This window comes from Struthio camelus, chromosome 22 (genome assembly GCF_040807025.1).
Source record: "Struthio camelus isolate bStrCam1 chromosome 22, bStrCam1.hap1, whole genome shotgun sequence".
Lineage (NCBI taxonomy): Eukaryota > Metazoa > Chordata > Aves > Struthioniformes > Struthionidae > Struthio > Struthio camelus.
In genome coordinates, this window is record NC_090963.1 from 175,341 (window position 1) to 199,412 (window position 24,072).

General features: G+C 49.6%; 1 protein-coding gene across 7 annotated transcripts in view; it reads right to left on the reverse strand.

Annotated features, from left to right (window-relative positions):
* The window catches only part of BCL9L (BCL9 like), a 106,887-nt gene that overhangs the window by 19,249 nt on the left and 63,566 nt on the right, over positions 1 to 24,072 (reverse strand). For 2 of the 7 annotated variants that reach the window (XM_068916666.1, XM_068916667.1), the window contains one exon: positions 7,705 to 7,815. The exons of 3 other annotated variants lie outside the window; for them this stretch is intronic. In XM_068916666.1, coding sequence (XP_068772767.1) covers positions 7,705 to 7,815 — 111 coding nt within the window. Of the gene's footprint in view, positions 1 to 7,704; positions 7,816 to 14,165; positions 14,292 to 22,044; positions 22,241 to 24,072 lie in introns of those variants that run through there. 2 more of the 7 variants (XM_009670035.2, XM_068916665.1) reach the window with 2 other exon arrangements.

The window sequence follows — 24,072 nt, forward strand, 5'->3', positions numbered from 1 at the left end:
CTTCTTCTTGCGTAGGCGGACAAGTTTCCCAGCACACAGTGGTTACTGGGCCCACAGTCTGCTCCCTTCAAGTGTGCTGAGCAGGCCAGACACTGCGCACAGGTCTTCCTGCTATCCAGGGACAGGAAGCACCAGCTCCAGACCAAATCCCAAGTCTCTAAATAGAACTGAAATAGCTCAGCAGTAGGATGCATGCTGCTTCTGAGCTGCTAAAAGCAGGCCTGAAGACATACCATCAGGAAAAGCCAAGCGCTTGTACTGCTAGGGCAGAACATGCCCAGGACAAAACGCGACTGAAGAGCAAATTGCACTTTGCAGGCCCATAATCTCTGAAAGACGATGATCACTGCAAAGCACAGGCTGCACCCTGCCATCAGTTAACCCAGTGAGTTCCCTGCCAGGAAAATGGACATCTCAGCACCTGCCTCCCTGTGAGGTAAGGCTGAGCCAGTGGCTAGCTGGCACACAGCAAAACCTGACTGAGAGAAGCCTGCAAGAACAGCAGTATTGCACAGCCCGCCCAAGCATTCCTAGTTAGTTAGTGGGATCATTCGTGCACAGCTTGGCCTATCACTGCTTCCTAACTAGCAAGTCGTTAGTTGCTCCCTCCTCCTCCGCCTCCTCCCCACACACCTCACCGAGGGCTCTGCTCTAGCCTCGAGGAAGATGGTGAGGCGTGATGCTGATTAATTTTCACAGCACATAAGGGAGTTGCTAGCCCTTTAAGTGTCAGCCAGTCTCGCTCGCTGGCTCTTGTTCTCTAGAGACCTATTAATAGCAGCTGGAAAGATCACATCACTCTCTGGATATTTATACCCCTCATTCCACACCAGGAGAGATTTATGTCAGAGCTGCCGTCCCAGTGCCTGCCCAATTGCTCTGTCGAACTGCTTGCAGGGGGAGGGGAGCAGAGCAGGGAAGGAGACACAGAGAGGGCAAGCGGGGAGGAGGAGAAGGTCCATATGGCACACACTGCAGCATTAAGCACACATGCTGCCTGCAGTCTCTGGATGGCCAGCCTCAGAGAGTCTTCGGCCCCTCTGGAAGAGGCTACTGCCAGACAGCATTCCAGAAAGCAAGCATTGCAGCAGCTCCTGCTGCTGGTGGCCCAGGGCCCCTGCCTGCTGCTCCACCATCCCCACACTCGGCAATTTTTGCAACACGCTGCACTGCAGTCCGTAGGCTCACAAACTGGTCACGAACACCAGAGTGCTGCTAGACGACCCCAAGGAGGTGCTGCCATTGCTATCCATATCCACTACAGGCTAGGAGATCCAAGTTTGCCGGAGGCACACTGACATGAACACAATATTTCATTCAAAATAGATCCTAAAGCGCTTCACCAAATATGTGCTCAGCAACATTGCTGTGCGCTCCAGCTATAGCACAGCATAGCAGGGGTGTGTGAGTACGCTGGGGAAGGAGAAAGAAAAGCTGGGTCCTGCTAGGACCAAAGCTGCACAATTCAGAGATGAATGCTCAAGATGCACCTACCATCCCTCTAGTTTTCAGGCACAATTCATTCATCAAGGGTCAGAAGCAGAAAGGTCCCTCCCAAAAGTCCCAGTAGTCACCTCAGCACTTCCAGCAGTTGTGGTCACCCAGGACAAGAGAAGAACTATTTATTCACTGAGTACCCATGAAGAGAGAGGCAGGCCCCATGGGAGCTGGGGCTGGCAATACCAAATCAAGGGCATGGGCTGCTTGGAGAAAAATGCCACTCACTCCCGGGTCAGGCTCTAGCCCTTTGCCCATCTCTTGGAAAGCCACAGCATTGGGAGAGTTCTCGTATTCCGCGCCCAAGCACAGATGACCTGACTTAGTTGCAAGACTCCATGACAGTTCAACGTTGCAGCTCAAAGAGGGGAAAAAGATCTCCATGAACAGCATCCACAGCCAGCGCAGCAGCCCTTATGGATTCTCACTCCTTTTAGCAACATTGAACAATTGCTTTATGGATGAGGAAGTTGTGTTTAACGAAGAGTTACGATAAATACAGACCCTTACCTTCACATATGCCAACCTGTTACATCCTCTTATACAACCCGCCATTCCAACTATCAAGGAATTTCATTATCAAAGGCATTTCATTCATGGACTGACCCATGGACAGCCACATCCAGATGCATCCCATCCCATGCAGCCTGGATAAAGCCCAACTACATACGCCATTCAGGAAGGTGGATGTCGCCCCCCCCCCATATACAAAATTTATGTAAGCAGAAACTGTGGCTTCTTTCCAGGTGCACCTCTGTACAGGCTGTACTCTCAAAGGGAACGTCTCCTGTCTTTGTCAAAGGAGCTGCAGAAGTTTCAGGCTTCACATCTCTGTCTGACCTGCTATTTTATTAGGCTTTCAGGCTGGGTTTGCCCAGCTCTCACTGGCACAGAGAGCCACTGGGCATGAGGCACTTCTAAAAATAAAAGGCTCTCCAGGGCAAAGGATTCTCCTGCTCTTCCAAGCCCAGAACAGACAACTACAGAGTTTTTCTTCCAGCCAGGTCTTGACTAAGAAAATGGATTACATTTAGAAACTGTGTCAACCCACACATTTAGACAAGGCTTTGCACCCTATGGCAGGGAACTCGAGTATCAACTCGGACGACCTAGCAGTCACCACAACAAGACCTTCAGATACTGCCCAAAGAGTGGCCAGACCTTGGCCCCTGCGAAGACACTCCAGAATGTCCCACTTTGGGGGCATCTAATTGAATTCCTTCCTCCTCCGCTTTGGGGGTGGGCTGGTGCTCCAGGGAGCGCACACATGCCTTGCCTCAGCCACTCATAGCATGGAAAGCCACCCAGAACTGACTGGGGGCCCTGGTTCAACCTGTAGGGTTTCCCTTGGGAAATTCTCCCATTCCAGTTTTAACTGAGACCAACTTCACTTTCCTTGCACATTCTAATGGGATAAAGGCCACAAGCAACTGCCTGCAGATTCTGCAGCGCTTTCAGGAGCGGCAACAGTTGGATCCTGTTGAAGATGCATAGCGGGGACCCACCCCAGCCTCCCATCTGTCTGGTTGCAGTAAGCTGATAGGCATCTTGTTTGCTGTAAGCTCCTCGCACACACCCCTTCAAACTAGATTCCAGCAGACATGCCACACAGCTGGACCACAGAAAAGAATTAACTAGAAAGTAGATGCACTGATACAGGGAGACAAATGATCCAAAAACATCTTGAAAAGAACATGACAAAAAGAAGATTGCATAGAAATCTGGCTCCCTCTGCAACTGAGCAGCACACCCACTGCAGCCCAGCAGTTTTAAAGACAATAGCAAATTTAATTCCCAATGGTTAAAGCAAGGAGGCAAGACTCTCTACCCCTCGCTGCCACTGATTCCACTAGTGACCTTGAGCAAGATGTGTTGTTTCTGGGTGCCTTGATTCCTCCATCATTAAAAACTCAGTCTACCTCATGAGGAAAAGGAGGCTTGCAAGGCATAATAAATATCTCTGCTGAAGGAAGTGCTATAACTAAATGCAGAGAGAAAATATTTGTGCCTGGTACATCTGAAAAGCCACAGCTTCATATTAAACACTTAGACCTTAGCAGAAAGAAACCCCAAAACAAAACAACGAAAACTGCTTTCCGTAAGTCTTCTTCGGTACAGTCTGCACAACAGCAGAGGGGGAGGAGGCAACTCTGGGCGAGGAGAGACTGGTCTGACATATTCTCAATCCCGGAATTGCTAGCTGATAGTTCAAGAAACCTGAAACCCCACCGCAATCCCAGAGGACTTTCTGGTGAATCATGCTCCTGCTTGCTCCAAAAGGACGATAACACAGATTCCCAACGCTGCCACAGGAACGTGGAGCCCGCATACTCCTCCCGGTGGGGCAGGGAAGCCTCTCGGCAGCCAATCTGCCTGCCCTGCCGCTTCCACGTTTCAGTGCGGGCTGACACTGCTGCAGTGCTATCATCCCTCAGTCCCACCATCCAGCACGAAGGAAGCAACAGCATGAGAGGAAGCAGGGAAACCAGGATCATAGTGATTTGGAAAAGGAGTTTCACTGCATCGCCCTCCTATCAGGTTCTGGGGCAAGCTCTTACAAGAAACCTAGATAAATACTGACTTACATAGACACAGCTGAGACCAGAATCCAGGCCTCTGAGCTGTGCTGACATGCCCCAAAGCTTGTGAACACCCAACACACATGAGGAAATGGGTCATGACAAAGTGATGCAACAAGCAGAAACAGTCACCAGGCCCCTCTCCATGAGCCAGTCCAGGAGGCAACAAAAACAGGTTTCTATCACAAACACCCTCCGAGCACATCCCTTATGTTCATAACCTACCCGCTCATCCCACAAGCAGAGATTCCGGGACAGCCCTGATCCAAAATGTCCCATGAATAACCTCACAAACTTGAGTGGAATGTCCTTGCTTTTGAAACAAGAGGTCCCAAGCCAGCTCAAGGGCTGTGGACAGCGTACATGAGTCAGCAAAATGAGTGACCTTGAAAGACCCTGTTCCCCCTCTTCAAATACATCTCACTCCAGCTCTGGATGAGACTGCAGATACACTAGCCAACACACCACTCCAAGATGATCAGTTCTTCCAGGGTTAACAACAGAAAGGACTGGAACACTTCCAAAGAAATATCATGCTATTTCATTAAAGTCAAAGTATGTCACAGAGACAAAGACTGTGACCAATTTTCCAGAAGCAAAATTTCTGAAGTCCAAGACTCTAGGATTGTTTCTGTTTTGAGAACAAGACCAGAATCAGAAACCCGACCTTTTCCATGCAGAAATGGTTGCTCCAAAACAATCCTTTTTGCAAGAGCATTCAATGGATTTTGATTCTGTTCCAGTGAGAAACAAAAGCCTCAGAACTAGTAGCAAAACAAGATTACTGTCATCCAGCCAGCTCCAGCCAAGATTCAGTGAGAGGTTCTAACAGCCAGATGAGCCCTGGAGCCCACCCTAACCTGAACCACAGCTCTGAACCAAGACACTATTCAGCAATTAAAAACTGTGCAGTAACCCAGCAGCTACAGAAGTGTCTCCCTAACCCCTGTATGGGAACATTCACTTGAGCATTTGTGTCACCAGTGAAAACAGCATTAACCTAGGCCATTGCTGTTAAGGGTATTCTCATTCGAACCTTTCTTGAAGCTAAGAGCTCAACAGGCCTCAGAGACATCCTGAGGCAGGGAGTTCCACAGGGCAACACTGTTACTGACAGAAGTACCTTGCTCTTACATTGTCAGACAGAGAGCCCAGAAAAGCCTGCTCTGCCTTCATTTCTTATAGCCTTCTTGTGCCCTTTTAAATGACAGAAAAGATATCATCCTCACAAGCTTTATAGGATGGCTTTAAAAGAGATCCTAGTGCTCTGTGGAGACCTAGAAGTTCTTTGAGTAATTCTGGTAGCCTCTGCTCCTGCAGTTTGGAGCTGCCCTGGGAACAATGTATTTCAAAGGGGCTTTTAGGTCACAAATTTCAAAGGTCTTTAGTGGGACAAAATCTCAGATTCATGTTCCCTTCCACCTAGGGACACACATCCCTCATGTAACACGTGTGGAAACTGAGACCCAGCAAAAGGGAGAGAGGGCCTGAAGCAGGAATCCTGTTTACTTCCTGCTCTACACGCTACCTTGCTCCTGCTTATGTTGCAAATTCGATCCATTGGCATTAGAAGAGCTTTTCGTAGCACTTCCTTGCCCCTGGCTCCACAGCTTCTCCCATTCTCCCGCTTACTCCATCCCCCAGCCAGAGCCTGGCTTCCTGTCTCGTGCTCAGGGATTCTCCAGGTCTATCACTGAAATTGCAGATTCTTCCAGCATCTGAGTCCAACTGGCACATTCCCCACAGACACCCTGCACGTGCCAGACATTACTCGACAGTCACACACAGCTCTACTGGGATGCTAGTTAGGAATTATTTCAGCTCATACCAGCTCATGTGACCTGCTGGGGATGGGTCAGCGAGAGATCTTTAAGAAGTCCCCAATGGCCCACACGCAGGAGAGCACAGCTATCCTCAACTACCAGCGTGGCAGGCTACCATGGTGTAAGAGTTTCTAGCAGCTCACGGAGCAAAGCCAGAAATCTCTTTCAGAGATACTGCTTTTGCTCAAGGAGATTTGATTTCCTCTGGGGCAGGATCTCTCCCCCACAGGATGCAGAGCCCACAGGCTCTGTGTGTGTAGCTGAACGCTCCCATGGAGCGTCCAGTAAACACTTCAAGGATCTCAGTGGTGTGGCTCAGATAGGAAAGCAACACTTGGATGTATGAAATATTTCTGAGGCAGTCACATTGCACCTGACCCCCTTAAAGTGTTGGCCAAGTCTACTCAGTACCCCATTTGGTTAGCTGAGGTCCCACAGGGTCCTGACCCAGGTTCTCCCATCACACTACTCACCTAGCTGGCTCCTGTACTTCACCCTGTCACCCTAATTGCTTCTTCCAGAGAAGCCCCTGGAAGAACCAACTTTTCCATTATATGCAGCGCTCAGCTCAGGGCAGGAGATCACCCTGGACTGCAACAAAACAGGCTTGCTGGGGTGCACAAAGACAAACTCATTTATAAGTGAAGGGTGCTGCTTCCCTGTGAATACCATTCTGGCAGATAATGCTACCAGCTGCAACATACCTTCATAGCATGAACCTCCCCATACAGTCACTATAAGAGATTAAAAAGACCTCCTTACACAATTCCCATTGTGTTTGCGTGCTGGAGTTACTGTCACCGGGTGAGTAAGGCTATGAAGAACACCCTGGTGAGCTGCACCGTGCACTGCCCTCTACTGCACTAGCTCTCCTAAAGAGCAGGATTTGTAGGTAAGGTCTTGAAAGCCCACCTTTCCCACAAGAATCAGAAGAGAGTCAAGTCTTGCCCAGAGCTATGCACGTGAGGTAAAAGACTGATGCATCTAAGTCTATGAGGAAGGTCTTTTAGCTGCATCTAGAGTTCAGGAAGTGCTTTAGGATCCTTCAGCAATAACTATAAAAGCCCTTGAGATGCCAGCAGTGTGCAGGATCAGAACCCAGCAATGCTGGAGCTTCACAAGGAGCTCCCTTGCTGCTGCTTTAAGAGAATAGTTTCTGCTCTTTTAACAAAAGAATCTCTCTGCATGGATCCATGATGGACTAGCCATCATCAACAAGCACCCTTGCTCTACATGCGCAATAGCGTTGCCCAGCATTATAACACGATGCAGTTCCTGATCTCCATGTCTTTTTCTTGTCCCTAACCTCTAAGAAGTGTCTTGTGTTTCCTTAGCCCTTTCCCACTTTGCCCTGGTTTTCACTGTTTCCTCTTTAAAAATACACGTTCCCACGCCCCTGACACCCATGCCCTTTGCTGATGCACATGCCTGGTATACGCAGATGTACATACCTGTTCCCTACCCAAAATGAGTTCCATCCACCCCTCAATTCTGTCACCAAAAGCAGTGCTAAGGTGCCTAAAGCACCTGGCCTGACCCTTAAATACCTCTTCAAAACATCCATGGGACACAAAAGCACTGGTGGGCAAGCTAGTCCATTCTCTGCCAGGGACATCACGCTTGGGCCCTTCCCTGTGCAGTGTCTCCAGAGATCTAATGCTTAATGCTGTATTAAACGTGCACATAACTTCTTCCAGAAGTTGCAGAGACAAACTCCAGAAGCAGCCAGTGAAGTGGAAGAGCTGGACAACTGCTTTCCAGTGAACTCATTTTCCCAGTGCTCCCTAGTATACCTTCTCTCTCACCTGTGGGCCACCCAGCAGGCACCCCAGGCCTCCTGCAAAGGTCCTTACAGGTCCCAAGAGAGAACCGCTCCACACAAGTGATGATGATGATGATTTAGCTGGGCACAACACCTGGGAAGAGTACAAATTAGTCAAAGGGTTACCTGGTAACACAGGGCACCACCCACTTTGGATAGGACCTTCTTCAGCGGGCAGAGAAGGGAGTAATTATGACTTCTGCTTCTGCAGTCCCTTTTTGTTTATGACCCTCAAGAGACTACAAGTTAAGAAAACCACCCCGGAGCAGGGAAAGTCGGCATGGGAATGGATCCAAGTCTCCTGGCTCCCCTCCATGTTCTAACCAGTAGTCCACTGTAGGGCTGGTTGCTGCCACTTGACCCCACACCTAGCCTGCTTTCCCAGAGTTAGTAGCCTTCGAGAAGATGACAGCCCTGAGCCCCTGCACTGGGCACTCTCCCCTCCATTATGGCAAGGATGGCAGTCAAGCAAAAGATCCCAGGAAGCTCATGCCCTTCAAATGTATTTCAGCCTGCTACAATTCACATATGCTCCAGTGGGAACTCTCCACTCCTCCAGCCCAGAGGACTGGCCATGGTGCACTGCTCCCTGCCCAGACCAGGGTATAGTCCAGGCCAGTGATGCTCCAGAAAGCATTTCTCAAAGTCAGCTTCCACCACCCTTCCCTGTTGCATTGGAAAGTCCTGGCACTGAACCCACAACCACTCCTGAGACCTGAAGGGGAAGCAGCTATCTCCTAGGACACAGCGGGGAGGAGTTCACGGCATGCCCTAATCCATTCAGGGTATCCAGAAACATCAGGAGATTTTTCTGGGGAGTCGCACTAAGCGCCCCATCTCTACATCTGATGTAGGGACTGTGGAATGAAACCACTAGGTGTCACCGTTGTCCAGGGCACTCATAGCCTCAGCAGCCAGGGTTGAGTACTGGTAAACTTACTGCATCTCCAGCCAGAGCTGAGGCACCCAACCCTGCACAGAGGGGATCGATCCTACATCTGGACCAAGCACTTCCTCTGGACCCCAGTCTTCCAACTAGAAGCTCTAACATCTCATGCACCTCAGGGTGCAGATGGCTGTGCTGAAGGGTAGAGCCACGTGGCCATACCATACCCTGGCAGAAGCTCAGCAGATGCTTGCTCCACCTCCTCAGATAAATAGAGCATGGAGATGCCTGTTGCACACTGTAAGTGAGGTTTACAGATCCTGCCTCAGCTTGAAGGACAGCTTCCCCAAAACAACAGCTCTCAGCCAAGCACAGCCCTTTGAGCCCTACAATGCAAACTTCAGCCACTTCCCAGCCTGAACTAGGGCACAATCTTTGCAGACTCTGAGTCCCGGCATGCAGTGCTCGAGGTATGGACACCCCTCCCGCCCCCCGCCCAGTACCTCAGCTGCACTGCACTCTGGGATCTGCAATGCAAACAGCACGCAATAAGCAGGTTTGCCTTTGAAGAGGCTCACGGAAGAGGAAACAAGACACATTTTTAAAGCCACATGCAGGAGGGTTTGGTCAGACAGTCCTTCTTTGACCTGTTTCTATATATTATTCAGATCAATTGCTGATCCTGGGATTCTTGGCCTGCTCTTCAAATAGATCCAGTTTAGGAAAGAGTTGGGCTCCCTTCCTGTGACCAATGTTGACATCAAATGCAATGAACAAAGGACACACTTGGACCTTCTTGGGTGAAAAAAGCACAAGCTGGAGCACCTACAGGCCAGCAAACCGCCCAAATCATAGCACAGCACCCGTGCATGTCTGTGCGCACATGTCCAAGTACGCCTACCAAATCACGTGTGTGTAGGGCAAACTGGCAGAGGAATGCAGGAAAGAGCAGAGAAAGCAAGGCTGACTATCCCAGCACCTTGCATAGAAAACATTTTATGTCTACGCTGCCTTGTGTGAGCCTGGACTGCAGAACAGATATAAGAAGTCACCAAACACTCCTCCAAGATTATAAATAACAGCCCCAGCACAGAACAGAGCCTTGGCTCTATATTTAAACCTTGGCTGAGGTCACTTCCTTTTCCCAGCAGCTCCCTCCAACCCCCACCCCCGTTTCTCTTATTTGCATGCCATCATGACTAAGGCACATTGGGGTTTAAGGTCAAAGGGCAAACAGTCGTGCATCTGCCTTGCAGGAAATTCCACCCTGGGAAACCCTTCACCTTCACCAGTGCAGATCAGAGCAGGCAGCAAAGATCCTGCTGCTGAGCAGGAGCAGCTGCAGTGCACAAGGTGCTGCAACTCCAGCATTGGGCTAGAGAGGGAGGGAAAGACCTGGAAGAAGGGAGCAAGAAAGGGAAGGTGAACAGACCAAATATTCCCCATCAGACTTTACTGTCAAGAGTCTGGGCTTTGCCCTGTTCATGGTATGGGTCAGGGGTTTCCCCACTGAGCATCCTGAAAGGGCAGCTGCTCCACCTCCTCAGCATGCTTCATGTCCCAGAAGCTCCCCCACACCTCTAGCTGAAATTTCCCAGCTTCTCCCGCTCAGGGGGTGCAAAAAGGCACAGTCTGTCCCACAGAGCTGGCCCTAAGCCCCAGGGGTTACTACGCCCTTATATAAGCCTTCCCACAGTTTGCCAAGCTCTTTCGGAGATGTAATTATCTAACCCTGACCCAGGCCTTCAACTACCGCCATGAGAAATGGAGAGCAAGAGCCAGGAATCACCCCCATCTCACTAACTGCAGCCCTCTGAGAGGGAAGCGAGATGCACATTTAACAGCAGCCATAGAGGAACACACAGCAGGGAAGGACCAAACAGAAATCTTTTCTTGGGGCTGCCCCCCCGAGAGCCCCTCTTCTCCACCAGGAGGGAGATGTCTCAATACATTATCACGCACATAAAGTTGGCAAGGACTTCTGAAACTCCTCCAGCCCTCATGTTTGAGGCTCATAGGAGGCCCAAGCGGTGAGTTTGCAGCGTTGCTTGTGGCCAGAGCCCTACTTTCAGCAGCCAGGTGCATGGACTCTGCCATACAAAGCTCTGAAGCAGTTTCATTTGCACTTGGTACAGTAATTGGGGATATTAACTACTCCCAGCACAGCCCTTGGCTCTTCATTGGCACAGTCAGCTCCAGTTATGTTACTTAATAACTTTTCTGTTTGACACAATCTGGTTTTTGTGTTGACAGATGATGGGGTACAAAGGAGGTGGAAAGAGAGCAGAGGCTATCTAATGGAAGAACTGGAAATAACAGAGCTTTTGGAATCGCGGCAGGTCTTCAGGCTACGATACAAGCAAGTTAGCTACAGTGTTTATAGTAGAACAACCAGTGACACTTGCATGGTATTTATTAGGTTTCAAAGTTCTTGGCTGTCTCGATTACTGAGCCGATTCACAAGTCTCAGAGCTACCACAGCACAAGACATGCCACAATCTACATCTTTCAAGACCGAGAGCCAGAAAGTTTCCCATACACAGTCTTGGCATACTAGCCAAACGCCTCTTCCTTTACCTCAGCCCACGCACTCTGGAAAGGAAATCTGTGACAAAGCAGAGGTGCTGAGGCTGCCCTATAATCCAAGGGTCAGCTTGTAGGGAAGCAACAGTGGTAGAAAGCTAGCGGAAAGCATCACTGACAGCAGCGATGGCAGATAGCGGGTCCCAACCCAGCACTGGTTCTAGCACTCTGGTCTGTCCTGTTACCCAAAGCTCCCAGTCACAGGCACAGTCACTACCAGCGCCCTTCCTCCTCCTGACAGCATGGCGGAAGCCCTGCAGCTAATGAGGTGCAGAAGGCCTGTGCCGCAGACCAGCTCCTTTTGCAAATGCTGTCAAAAGATGGGCAGCGCAGATCCAGCCAGGAGAATGAAACACAGGCATCCAGGCTCCTCTGGCTCGTGACAGGGTAGCACTGCCTGTCCCAGTTACTCCCTTGTTCTCTTATGGACATACACACTGCTCTCTGGCTCTGTCTGGGCCCCCAGTTTTCAGTCTGTATCCAGGCAGTGTTAGCACACTGGTAAGGCATGCCTGTTCTTTCCAAGGCTGTCCATTTAAAACAACAGGAATTAGAAGCCACAGCAGACCAAAAGCAACTCTTTGGCCCATGATCACATTACAGTACAGGAAGGAAGAAGGCACTTTGATCAAGCTGGAATCACTTTAAACAGCTTCCACACTGATATCTCAGCCACTGGAATTAGCACCCCAACACTCCAAACATCCCATACCAAAAGACACTTCCTGCTCTAGCACATGTCAGGGCCAGAGCAACACAGAGGCTGGCTGTTGGTGGCTGTGCAGGCGGCCGGTGAGGGCTGTTCCCAAAGCAAGGTTGCAGTAGCAAGTGGCATGGAGGAACACAAAGAGCCTCATACATCTTGTCAGAGGAAATTTAAGGCTCAGCAGGACCCTGTCTCTCCATTTACATCTTCTTCAGATCAGATTTTCAAGGGACTGCACTGGCACTTTCAACACAGGTGTGTGCTAGCTGTCCTCAGAACAGCAGCAACCAGCACATTCGGGGGCAGCAGGAAAGCAGAGGCTCGGTTTCCCAGGCAGCTGTCCCTGCGCACACTTAAGAGTGACTGGAGTTCTTCCCACCTGCCCACAACATCTCCCCTTCTGCACATGCCCTGGAGCCTGATATTGGCAGGCAGAGGGTTAACGATGGCCAGGGAGCTGCCGAAAGCCTCCTCCTTGCCCTCTCAGGAACAATGGGGCTATTGTGGGAAGCTAGGCAAGTGTGGGCAGATCTCTGGCACTGGCAGTTACCAACTGGGTGGGTTGTTCCTGCCACACAGTCTCCTCCTCCACAGTCAGGTACAAGGAGAAAGGTGACTGCTGGCCCTTCGCATGGGTTGTGGAGAAAAGCAGGGCCAGCCTGGCTACATGAACACCATCCCAGCATGCCCAATGTCTCTGCCTAGCAGTCTGGCTCCTATCAATTTATCTGGGTACAAAACGTGTGCACAGCCTTGCACATACAAAGTTGTCAGCCAACATCAGCGTGAAGCAAAGCAGACTGTGAGCTGCCAGAACGCTCCCAGCACTGCACCCGGGTATCCCGCACGATCTACTGCACCATCAGAATGCGCTGCAGTAGGATTGGCGCAGGAGGAACCAGGTTTTTCTCACTCCAAAGTCACATGCCAATCATGGGTGCAAGTACTGACCTGGGACACCAGCCTCTGCCCCATTTCTCTACGCTGTTGGCAAGGGAGAGCTATAAGGGAATGTTTGGCAGCCACCTTGGCCAGTGGAGGACCTGGAACATAACTGAGAGCGCCTAGAGATGGGGTAGGGAGTTTGGAAGAGGAGACAGACATCATGGTAAACGAGGAGCATACAACAACAATTTCCATGCATCTAGTAGGGGAGACAGCAGTTAAAAATTTATTTCCTCTTCTATCCTTTCCAGCTCAGTAATGGCAAGACAAGAAAGCCTGAGATGCCAGAAAGACAGGGACGATAAGAACCTGTGGTCTATCCTGAGCTCCTGGGAAACCTGAGAACTCTCCCACTCAACACACAGTAGAGCAGTGAGAATACAATCGCATATAGGGAGGGGCCGAATGGAGGGCAGAGATAGTAATTGTTTTCCAAGCCTCCATACTCTGAAGTTGGAATGAATAAGTACAGGGAGCAAGCAACTCCAACACACTCCTGCTCTCCTACAAATTTGCATCCCCCAGCCCTAGCACTTCAATGCAAAGAGAAGCTGGGATGCTCAGAATTCACACCCCCCCCCCCCCCAAAGACACCTAGCTTACTCCTGACATAGCAGCAGCAACACTGTAAAGTCCAAGGCCAAGGCAGGACCTGTGCTCTGTCGCACTCTCCAAACTTTCTAGTGGAGTTTCAAAGCACTGCTTGGAGAAGAGGCAAATCTCAAGCATGCTGAAGTTGCAGCCCACAGTTTCATTCCCTACACAGGCATGGGCTTTTGCCACCACTTCCCCAATCCCACCACTTCTACAGCGTGACAGGAGAACACATGCCTACTCCTCAGACTGAGGCACAGGGGGTGACACAACCAGGCAGGGTAATGCAGCAAGTCAATAGCACGGCTACGAGTGGGGCCGAGATTGCTGAGGATGTTAGTTTAATGGCATATTACACACTGAGAGGGAAAACAGCAAAAAATTGGTATCAGCCTAAAGCTCCCAAACACTCAAACCTCCTTTCCCCCAGATATGGCACCCCCAAGCTTTTCCGTCTGTCCCTTTCTCCTATCCCCCCAGGGCTCTGTGGCACAGACATACACCACGCTTGTGCAGCAGCAGCAGCCCACTGCAGCATGCCAACCACTTCCAGAACACTCCTTCGTGCCCCAGGGACACTTTCAAGTCCCAGGTTCTGCTCAAGAACCTTGGGACAGAGAGCTTTGGGTGTCAGGGCACAAAACAAAGTTGGGTTGTTTAATTTTAGACCGATTATCTCCTGTGAAACCAACGATCAGGAACCTGATTCTGGATTACCAGCTTGACTTACAATTGCAATGCTGCCTTTGCCGTCGGAAGTTGCTCTGGCTGCTCCACAGAAGCACAGAAGTGCAAAGAGAAGGCAAAAACAGAGCCCTGTACAACGCAGCACAGCAGCCATCGGCACCCTGGAACCCCTTGTGCTGGGCAGAAGCCTGCAATCTGTGCTGCAAAGTTCAGTTCCAAACATCTGGATTGATCAAATTCTTGACAAGGGGAAGTTGCAGCTCAACAGGGACTCGAAATACAGACAGAACTGAGCACATCACTTCTTGTGCATACTGCTGCTGCGTAGAAGTAATGTAGTGAGAAACCGAGAGGACTGACTATCCACGTGGGAGACATCCCTTTTTCCACCCTGCACTGTAGTTTCTTCCCACGTCTCACACCCTAGACTCAATCTCCTAAATTTCAGGAGCACAAATACAGGCCAGCACAACTCTCTGGCCTGGCAGCATCAACTCTGCCAGTACAGTGAGCATCTTTCTTTCTTTTTGATCCAGACTCCCTGTATCCTGCACTAGCTTGGGAGCCCCATTGCTCCCTAATTTTCCCCAGAGTCAGGCTGACATGTACTTAGAGTGGACTTGCCCAGCACTCCAGGTCTGCACCCCTTGTTCATTCTCTCAGAGCAAGAGCCTTCTCTTCTCCACTGCAACTCTCAGTTAACTATTCTGCAATTTCTTTACATTCTCTACCTGAGGACCATTCCCTACCTTTAGTTCTTGCCCCCAGATTGCTTTCTTCAGCTGTTAGTCAACTCAGGCAAGCCCATTTTGAGATACACTATACCAGTTAAATGCAACAGTACTTAGGTCCCAAACAGGAGAATAGAAGCCAGCTGCCTTCAAGGAAAGGGCTACAGATAGATCTGTGAGCATTAATGTGCTATGCTCTCAACTCTGTTCAACAAACCAACACAGCCCACAGAGGGATTTTGCTCTTCCCCTAAATATTCAAGCAAGAGGGTCCAAGAAGATGGTAACTAAGAACATCTGATGACTCTGACAGGGTAGGGTTAAATCTGCATATCTTTACAAGACAGAATGCCTAAAAGAAAATATAATGTCTCCTCCCAACAAAGAAAAGGAAGAAGCTGTGTAAAAACACAGAGCAAGAAGGACAAAACAATCTTTGTCTTCACTTTGCTAGTCACACAAACAGAGGCCAGCCTCAGTAACCAGTGTCCCAGCACAGAGAGCGTGACAAGCCCAGTTGCACGAAGGCTTATAGAAACTAGGTACTGATGCTATCAGAAAGCTGCGTCCCCGTACTCGAGAAAGACGTAGAACACCACATAGGATTTCCAGGCTACATCGATAATCAGCTCACAGAAACCAGACAGGACGAGCATCCTCAGAGCTCGCTGCCTGGCTCCACAGTGTTCACTTCAGATGCTATCCCTTTAAAGGTGGCTCAAACGACCACACAAGGGTTAAATCTGCCTATAAATATCTGTTCTCAGCAGGGCTGCTGCTCTGAACCCTCCAGCCATCTGTTCTAGCTTTCCCCCATCTAAGACTGTAACATCTGAAACATGCTCGAAATTCTTAGGAGTGCTCCCAAAAATAGCCCAGCGCCTGTCGCCTGTGTCTGAGAACACGGGAGCATGTATGAGTACGTCTGTGCCAGCACAAGCCTAAAGCTGTGCGGATATGAACATGTCTGTGTCTGTCTGTCTGTCTGATGGTGAGCAGGCCCACACCAGCATGGATCTATTTGCATCTGTGTTAGCGTGGGTGTGCCTGCTTAACCACATATCCATGTGAATCTGTATGAGCACGTCCACGCTGGTGTGAATCTGTATCTGTGTATGTGTGTGTTTGTGCTAGAGTGTGGGTGTGTGAGAGAGCATGGATGCCTCTCTGCCAGTGGATGCAAGAGCAAGAGAGCTCCTGCCATGCTGCATTCCCTGGTGGAAAGGCAGCGCTGTTGGATGCAGCCAGGTCTCTCTCCTGCTGGAGCTGCAGCAGCAAGAGCACATAGTGCCCTGGCACTGCTCAGTCTGAGCGCTAACTAGTTTCTCCTGTGAGATCTTTGTCACCAGGCCCTGACACTGTCATCCAGACAGCAAGCCTTCCCAACAGCACAGAAGGGAAGAGAGGACATGGGTCAACGCTCTTGGCTCAGCAAAATCAGTGATCCCTCCGGCGGGCATCAGAACCTAGCTGCAAAAGCAAGTAAAGCCCTATCTGCAGGAGGCCGGAGACACACCACCTTGCTCATATGCAGGATTTCCCCAATCAATCCAGAGAGATTGAGGCAAAGTTCATACTGTAGACACAACAGCTTTCATTTAGAGCAAAGCAGGCTCTAAATCTCCCTCTCAGTGCTCACAGCTCTCATAGCTCTTTCCAAATGTTAAAAGCATCAGTAGATCTATCTTTTCAACTGCCAAGCCCATTAGCCTCACTCCATGGGGGCAAATCCAGGAGAGAGAATCATCATCTTCATGGTCACATGATAAAATGGGAAATAAGCTATCACCTCCCAAATCCTGGCACACTCACTGGGAGCAGACCCTCTTTCTTGGGCATCCTCTTCAGGCTCAGGGTACAGTGCTGTGCACCTGCTCCGTAACAACCAGCACAGCTCATATTCTAATACCCCTAAGGACCACCATAAAGCTCGGGCCTGGCTGCTGCCCCTGTTGACACCGCATTACAGGGCTATGCACATGCAAGGACAAAAGGAGGAACAGCCAGTGCCCATTTCCACATAATGACGACAGCCCAAGGATCAGAGAACAGCTAGGTTTTCATCTCTAACTACTTCCAGAGGACTGGTTCTCCTTTCCGGACTGAGCGAAACTACAACAAAGACAGCCTCCAACACAGAACTAAACCTATTTTTCAAACACACACACACACTCCCAACTGGTGAGAAGCGCTTCAGGGCACTATCTCAAGACCGTACCTGCATGTGCAGGTTGGCAGAAGGTACCCAGGCTGCACTGGGTACTGCACTATTACAGTGTCATGCAGCTTTCCCTAGATTACATTCAAAAGGGAATAAGACAAGTAGGGAGGTCAGAGGGTAGAAAGTATGTTATCACACAGTTTTGCTTAGCATTTGCCAAATGGTCCACTGGCTGAGGAGCACATAATCAAGCAGCCCAGCTGACTGGTTGACGCTCCAGTATACACATCACCTGACCATACAGAATCTATATGATTTTGTCAAGGAGCAGAGATACAATCCAACTGATAAACTCCTGAAAACCACAGGGATCCTACTCTCATTGCCTAAAGCATGTGAGCACACCCATGCTATGTGCTTGCATACGCTATCTGAATAAGCCTCTATTTTCAAGACAGAGCAGTCTTTTTCACACCTCTAACGTAGCCAACATAGCCAGCTAACCATAAGCAAAGTTTTCCAAGAAGCCTAAAACCTAAGTATACCTAAAACTGGCAACAACGTGAATGGAAAGATCTTAACATTCCAGTCCTTCATTTCAGGATTTTGACATGATGATATGCTGGGAAACAGCCTTAGCAGACTGAGTGAACATAGCTATAGGGTATTTCTTGATAGAGGAAAAAAATAACTCATTGATCCAAGTATTGATTTGCTGCAGGAGTTTCTGTTTGTTTAAAAGTTTGCCGACGGGTCAGACCTCATTGCAAGCATCTTTCCTGGTGATTAGGTTAGAAACAGACTGTGCCAAACTCTGGTCACCTGCCTGGGGAGCAGAACGTAAGCAGGTGTGGAAGTTAAGTAATCCCTCAGGGATGCTTCTCTCTTCTGTGCCCTCAATATGAAAGACAATTTTGTTGGGTGGAAGGACACCACAAACAGCTTATAAGGAAGCACGCAGCACAAGTATTTTGGGGAGTGCAACCTAGCTACGGTGCAAATGGGATGCTGAAGGGGTGCTGACAGGGAGCTTCTCAGAGATTTCAGCTCATGAAGAGGAAAGGACTTAAACAGCAGATCCATTTCAGGATTTCTTTTCCCCCCCCTTTCTCTCAGAAAGGGCAATAGCATTTCAAGATCCTCATACTGTCTGCAGTCCAACTAGGCAAGGCCATGAAAACTAGAAAATGAAGTTGACCAGCACAGCATGAAACTGAAACGGCTTGTTTCACTCTCCCCAGGAAAAATAAATGACAAAGAGGTGAGTGGCCAGGATCAGGTTTTTTAAAAGCCATCTCCAGGGTTACTGCCAGCATCAGTTATGATCATACTGCACACGCATTCTCACAGCTGAACTGATGAGCTCTGGATTTGCACCAGTTTTGGTCACACAAGCACCCACTAACATAGGCAACTTCCAAAAGTACTACACACAAATAGTTCCTCTACCAGATCGGGAACCTAAGGGGCCTAACTTTCAGTAGAAAATAATGGTCTCCATCTTAGACTCCTTCATGGGCGCCAGCAATCTGCAGGTCACTCTCAGTTAGTATATTTACTTCCAAACCATTCCTGCTCTTATTCTCCCCAAGACATTTGCTGAATGAACACCTTGCTTGTGACAGAGGCTAACCAGAGGCACTGAGTGTGCTAGGAACTGCACAGAGAGGTAAGCTCTACATCGTCTCCTGCCAAGGCACATCAAGCTGCCAGTCATCTACGGTAGAGAAAAGATCGATCCCCTCCTTGCACACAGGGTGCACTGGATTAGTAGGCTAGACTCACTGCATTGAAGGGTTCTCTTGAGCACTGAAGAAAGAGAGGATTTTTCCAAAGACCACAAATAAGCTTAAGGAAAAGTGTGGCTACATCAGGCTCAGTTATCCCAACACAGAGGTACTGTCCTATTGCTACAGAGCCCTCCTCCTCCCACACTGTTCCAACCTTACAGGCACAAGCTCTTAAGAGACAGGGAAGGGAAGTTAGGAGAGGCTGAGGACTAGCTACAAATGAATGCAGGAGAGACATCCCCAACAGCTTTGTCTGAGCACCTGCCTCCTGACCTCAATGCTCCCTCCCTTAGTGCCCAGCAAAGGTGCTGCGTCCATTGTCCCCTACTCATTTCCAGCCCCAGAAGTCTTGGCCAACAAACACCATCCCCCCAGCCACGCTTCTCACTTTTCCTCAGTGCTGCTGTCCTGCTACCACAGTTCCTGAGTGAACTGCAGACTCGCGTGCGCTGCAGCATTTTCATAGCTGCATCATGTTCTACAGCATAGGCAGAGCCACTGACCGGCAGACGGGTGTGACTATGTGTGCGGAGAAACATCTTTTGGGGGAAATGATAGCTGTATTAGTCCCTATGTCCACTTTCCCCATGTGACGTGTGGCAACTCAGCTTCGCCAGGAGCTCAAGACCACTTTTCCCAAGCCTCCTTGAACACATTAAGTCCCCTTAATTTCAGTGGAGTGAAATATACGGGAGTCTAGACTATTTCAGCAGGATTTATTTTGCCTTTTACATTTCTCAGCCCATCACATCCTCTTCTGCTAAAATAAAAACAGTAAATCAATTTCTCCCCTTCCTTCCCTTTGCTGCCTTGGAAGTATGGCTTGCAATTGAGTGGTGATATATGACCGAGGAAGCAGCAAACTAGTTCAGACCAGTGCGGGTATCCTCAGACACCCACATGGCTCACAGTGGCCAACCAGCTTCTTGCTCTCATGCAGCCCTCTTGCTGAAGTACAGAGAAGCCAGAGTCAAGCTGAAGCATTTGCCAAGATTTACGCGTTTAAAATAATAAAAACCAACATACAAATTAAGAAAAATCTGTCTCTGAAACCAACCTGCCAATTTGCATTTGAAAACTGTTCTCACCCTGAGGAGCTTGCTTTGTTTGCTGAGCAAGTTTTACTCCTGCGAGGTACTACACGCTTCAGCTCCCGCTGACCCCCTGAAAGCTGGGACACACAACCAAGTTCCACTACCAGTCACACAGTTCAAACTGGGATATGGGCTTGCTGCAAGCACACCTTAGTGTAGCCAGCAACAAGCTAAGTTGGCAGTACTCAGAGACAGCATCTGCTTCACTGCCCTGTGCTGTCTCCCCCCCTCCACCCTGGGAACAACACAAAAGGCTGCCCACAGACTCGCTTCAGAATTTAGATGCACAGGAGTAAAACTGTTGATAGCCAAACCACAGCCCACAGGGCAGAAACCATCCCTCATGCACACACCCTTCTTCTGCCCAAGCCTAGCTACAACTGGGCGCAGGCATATTTGCACAGTGAGAGCACAAGATGGGACAGTGGCAGTCCTGACACACCAATCTACAAGAATCACATTTCCTTCCCTCCCTGTCCAGCAACCAGGAAGGGACACTAAAGCCTCTAGGAGACACTGGCCCTCCTGTTCTTGCACAATGCCGCACTTGCAAGAGACTGCTGTAAGGCAGCTTCAACAAGCACTTTTCCCTGGGAATCCTGGAGGCAAAAAGGACTGACATCCATTTGTACCTTCCACATCCACTGCACAGGAAACATTTCAAAAGCCAGGGCTACCTGGAAGGCTCTCTTCATCGTGACCTAGCGGGACTTGCATAAAAACCATTACCCTTCTGGTCTTAAGGGGCTTCTCCATCCTCGCTGGATCAGATACTTTGTCCCTGAGATGAGAATGTCTGTCTCTGCTTCAGGCAGCCTCTCACCCCCTGCAAGAGCAGGAAAAAAAAAAAAAAAAAAAAAAAAAAAGCCCTGCATCTAGGTGGTCCCTTGCAAGTATCAGGCCTACCACAACAACAGAAGTTGTGTAGCAGCTGGACAATCCCTCCGTATGTTATGCTCCATAGGTCTCATTGCGCAGACCTGGCTCTAGTTGTTGCGTGTGATCTAGAGCAGCAACAAGCTCCGAAACTATCTATAGCGCCCAAGACCTGCATGGGGAAGCATGCTAGGGCATGCAGCAGGCCCCTGCTCAAACTCTGACTCTGTGCTCTCAGCCTAGGAATAAAACAGGGAGAAGAGACATACGCTGCAGGGCCCAGGCACAGTTCTACAGCTAAGGACTTGTGATGCTGGTTTTACACATCTTGGCTCCTAGAAGTCTCAATCTTCACTTAAAAAAAGATGCAATCAAGGTTTGAAATGCTTCCCCATCCCAGATCCACTAACACTTTGAGCCCCACTCCACTGTACCATTCCTTCCCAGAGCTGAAGGGTGAAAGAAAGGTGGCAAGAACAAAAGGGATTTGGGGAGTCCTGCAGGGCCTCCACCGAATCCATGGGACTGTCCTAGACAACACAGACCCTAAGTCATTCCTGCTGGAGAGTGGGGGAGTGAAATGAGCAGAAGCTGGTGACCTTCCCTGAGGGTCTATGGGAAAGCTAGGCTTCCAAGTGGCTTCCCAATTCCTGGGAATTAACAGACCTAAGGGCAGGCCCAAGAATGTTGTCAGTGGCAGGCAGGGGCTCTCAAACCTTCATACTGTTCACATCTGAGTACAGATGTTCTGGTGCTTCCTATTTCACCCTAGTACTGTGTGCAGCACAGCACAGAAGAGAGCTGTGCGATCCTCCCACTGTGTGTGGGGTGATAATAATGCTCACCGCTGACTGCTTCCAGCATACGGGCACTAGCGGCTGGCTCCTCACAGAGGCTGGCAATGAGCCGTCATACCACAACAGGGCCCAGCTATCCTTTGGTCACACAGGGGATGCTCTTGCCCCTGCCACCAGGGTGCACTGGTCAGGGTAGACATTCAGAGGTGAAAGTCTTAGAGCATTACGTGCCTGAAACCCAATCACCTGCTCACAAAGCATACCTGCAGAAAGGCTTGAGCACCCACTGCTCTCCCCTGAACAACACAGTGCCCAGCCCCTCGAGAAAGTGTCAGGCCATTCACAGACAGAGGCTGTTTGTTTCCTCTTCCTATTGGAAGCACTGACCCCACAGCATATTTCAACCAGCCACATGTGCGCCATGGAGGCCAGGAGCATTTGTAAACATTTAGAAACAAAGTTTCACCTCTCACCTCCTTTTGGTTCCCAAAAGCTGGCCCATGGCTGGTGCAACTCCTCAGTGCCAGTGGGTTGAGAGAGGCCTGCTCCTCTGCTCCCATCCCAGATCTCGATTGCGTGGCCTTGGGCAAGTCACTTCACTTCACTGCTTCTCCATCTCTTTGTCAATAAGAGGGGAATAACCACAACTGTCCCCTGCAGGCCATGGATGTACGAGACCTGCACGCTCAGAACTGGCAGATGAAGTGCATGAGAAGTACAGAAGAACAGATACTACTGTCAGGCCTATGAAGGCCTGGGCCCAGAAAGCAGCTGGCTCCCCTGCTTTCTAGACAGCATAACTGCAGGCAAAAGTGAAAACAGAAAAACAAGCTGCCATCCTGCACCTTTTCCCTCTAGACCAATTCTCAAAATAAAAAACAGCTTCCACTTGTCCCAGCCCCGAGAGAGAATGAGGCAGAAAGAGGTTTGTTGTCAATACATGAAACTGTCGCTAAGTGAAGAAGAAGGAAAAAAAAAAAAAATACGGGGGGAGGGGGGAGAATGAGGGAGGGGACAAAACCACATTTTTATTTCTGGTGGCCAGCCAGCTGACTGACTCAGCCAGTTTGGTCGCCTGCCATATAGATTTAAAAACAAATTCAAGTTCTCAGAGAGGGGAGAGAAGGGGATTCAGATGAATGTGCTTTTTTTGTTGAATGTCAAACAGAACCTAAACCAGACCAATATGTATTTAGGAAAATGGCTTCTCTGTCACTCTCTGCCCAGGGACCTGGATCACAGGTCTCTGCTACTGCACTGCTAGTACGACACACAGCACAAGACTCCGGCCATTGCACTGCTCCCAGCAAACTGTTGGCTTTGCAAAGAAATATAGTAAAAGTTTAAGACTCAAGGGCTGCCCTCAAAGTTGGTTCCTTCCAGCCATCCAGACTGCTAGAGAAAAAGCAGTCCACATCTCCAGATAGATTCCGTCTACCTGCCAGGTAGATCAGCCACATCAGGATGATCTGCTGCATCCAAGCGGTGCGCTAGGCTTTCTGCCTGTGCTAGGAACAGAGCTCTCTCTCTCTTATGTTCCTTGCCAGTGCCATTGCTCACGGGTGTTGGGCTACAGCTCCATGCAGCGAGCATTTCCCCACCTTCATGTGCTCTCTGCTGGAGGAATGTGCACAGGAGGTGGGAGGAGGGAGAAGAGGCTGTTTTGAAATATCTCCTGTTTTATTTATTTGGATCCCACAGTGCCCATGGCACAGTAGCCACTTGTAATGAGCGCTTAGCGTTCCCAAAGTGCTGTACAAACATGAACATGCACTCCTCACGCCCTGTGCAGCGAGGCAATACGCTGGCATGCTCAGCACTGTACCAGACATGCAGAGCGCACCACCTCACGCCGACTCTGAGCTTCAACACAACTGTTCAGTCATGAAATCATGTATGTATGAATAAGCAGAACTTGGTACTTCCCAGTTGCACCAGGCATTACAATCACTAGCTGGTGAAGCCTCGTGAGCCTCCCACGCAGTGATCTCCCATAGAAACTGGCCAGCCTCCCTGGAGATTAATCTCTCACTCACTGCAGGGAATGCAGACAAGAGTAAGTAACCTAAGGAGGTAATGACACGTAAGTGCAAACCCCAAGTTATTAGTCTCGTTTCAAGATAGCACAGAAAAACTAAAGCCGTTGGTCCAATGCTGTACGAGTCATCAGAAAAGCAAGGAAGAAAACGTTAGCGCTTTCATTCCCAGTTCCTTAACACAAACATTAAGGCAATACTGCTGCTCAGTGCTGGAACGTGGCCCATTAAACGGACATCCTGCGGGTTGCTCTGGACAACACTCCTTTATGAAGGAATCATCTCCAGCACTGACCTCTGGACCTGCAAGTTTTGCAGAGACTCAGAACAGAGTCTCACATGTGTATACTTCAAGGGGTGGAGGGAGCAGGTGTGGAGCTCCCCTCTGAGACTGTTCTGGAGAGGCCTGCTTGAGGCACCCGGGGAGCACGCTGCTGTCAGTGCAGGTTCACACAGGAAGCAGCC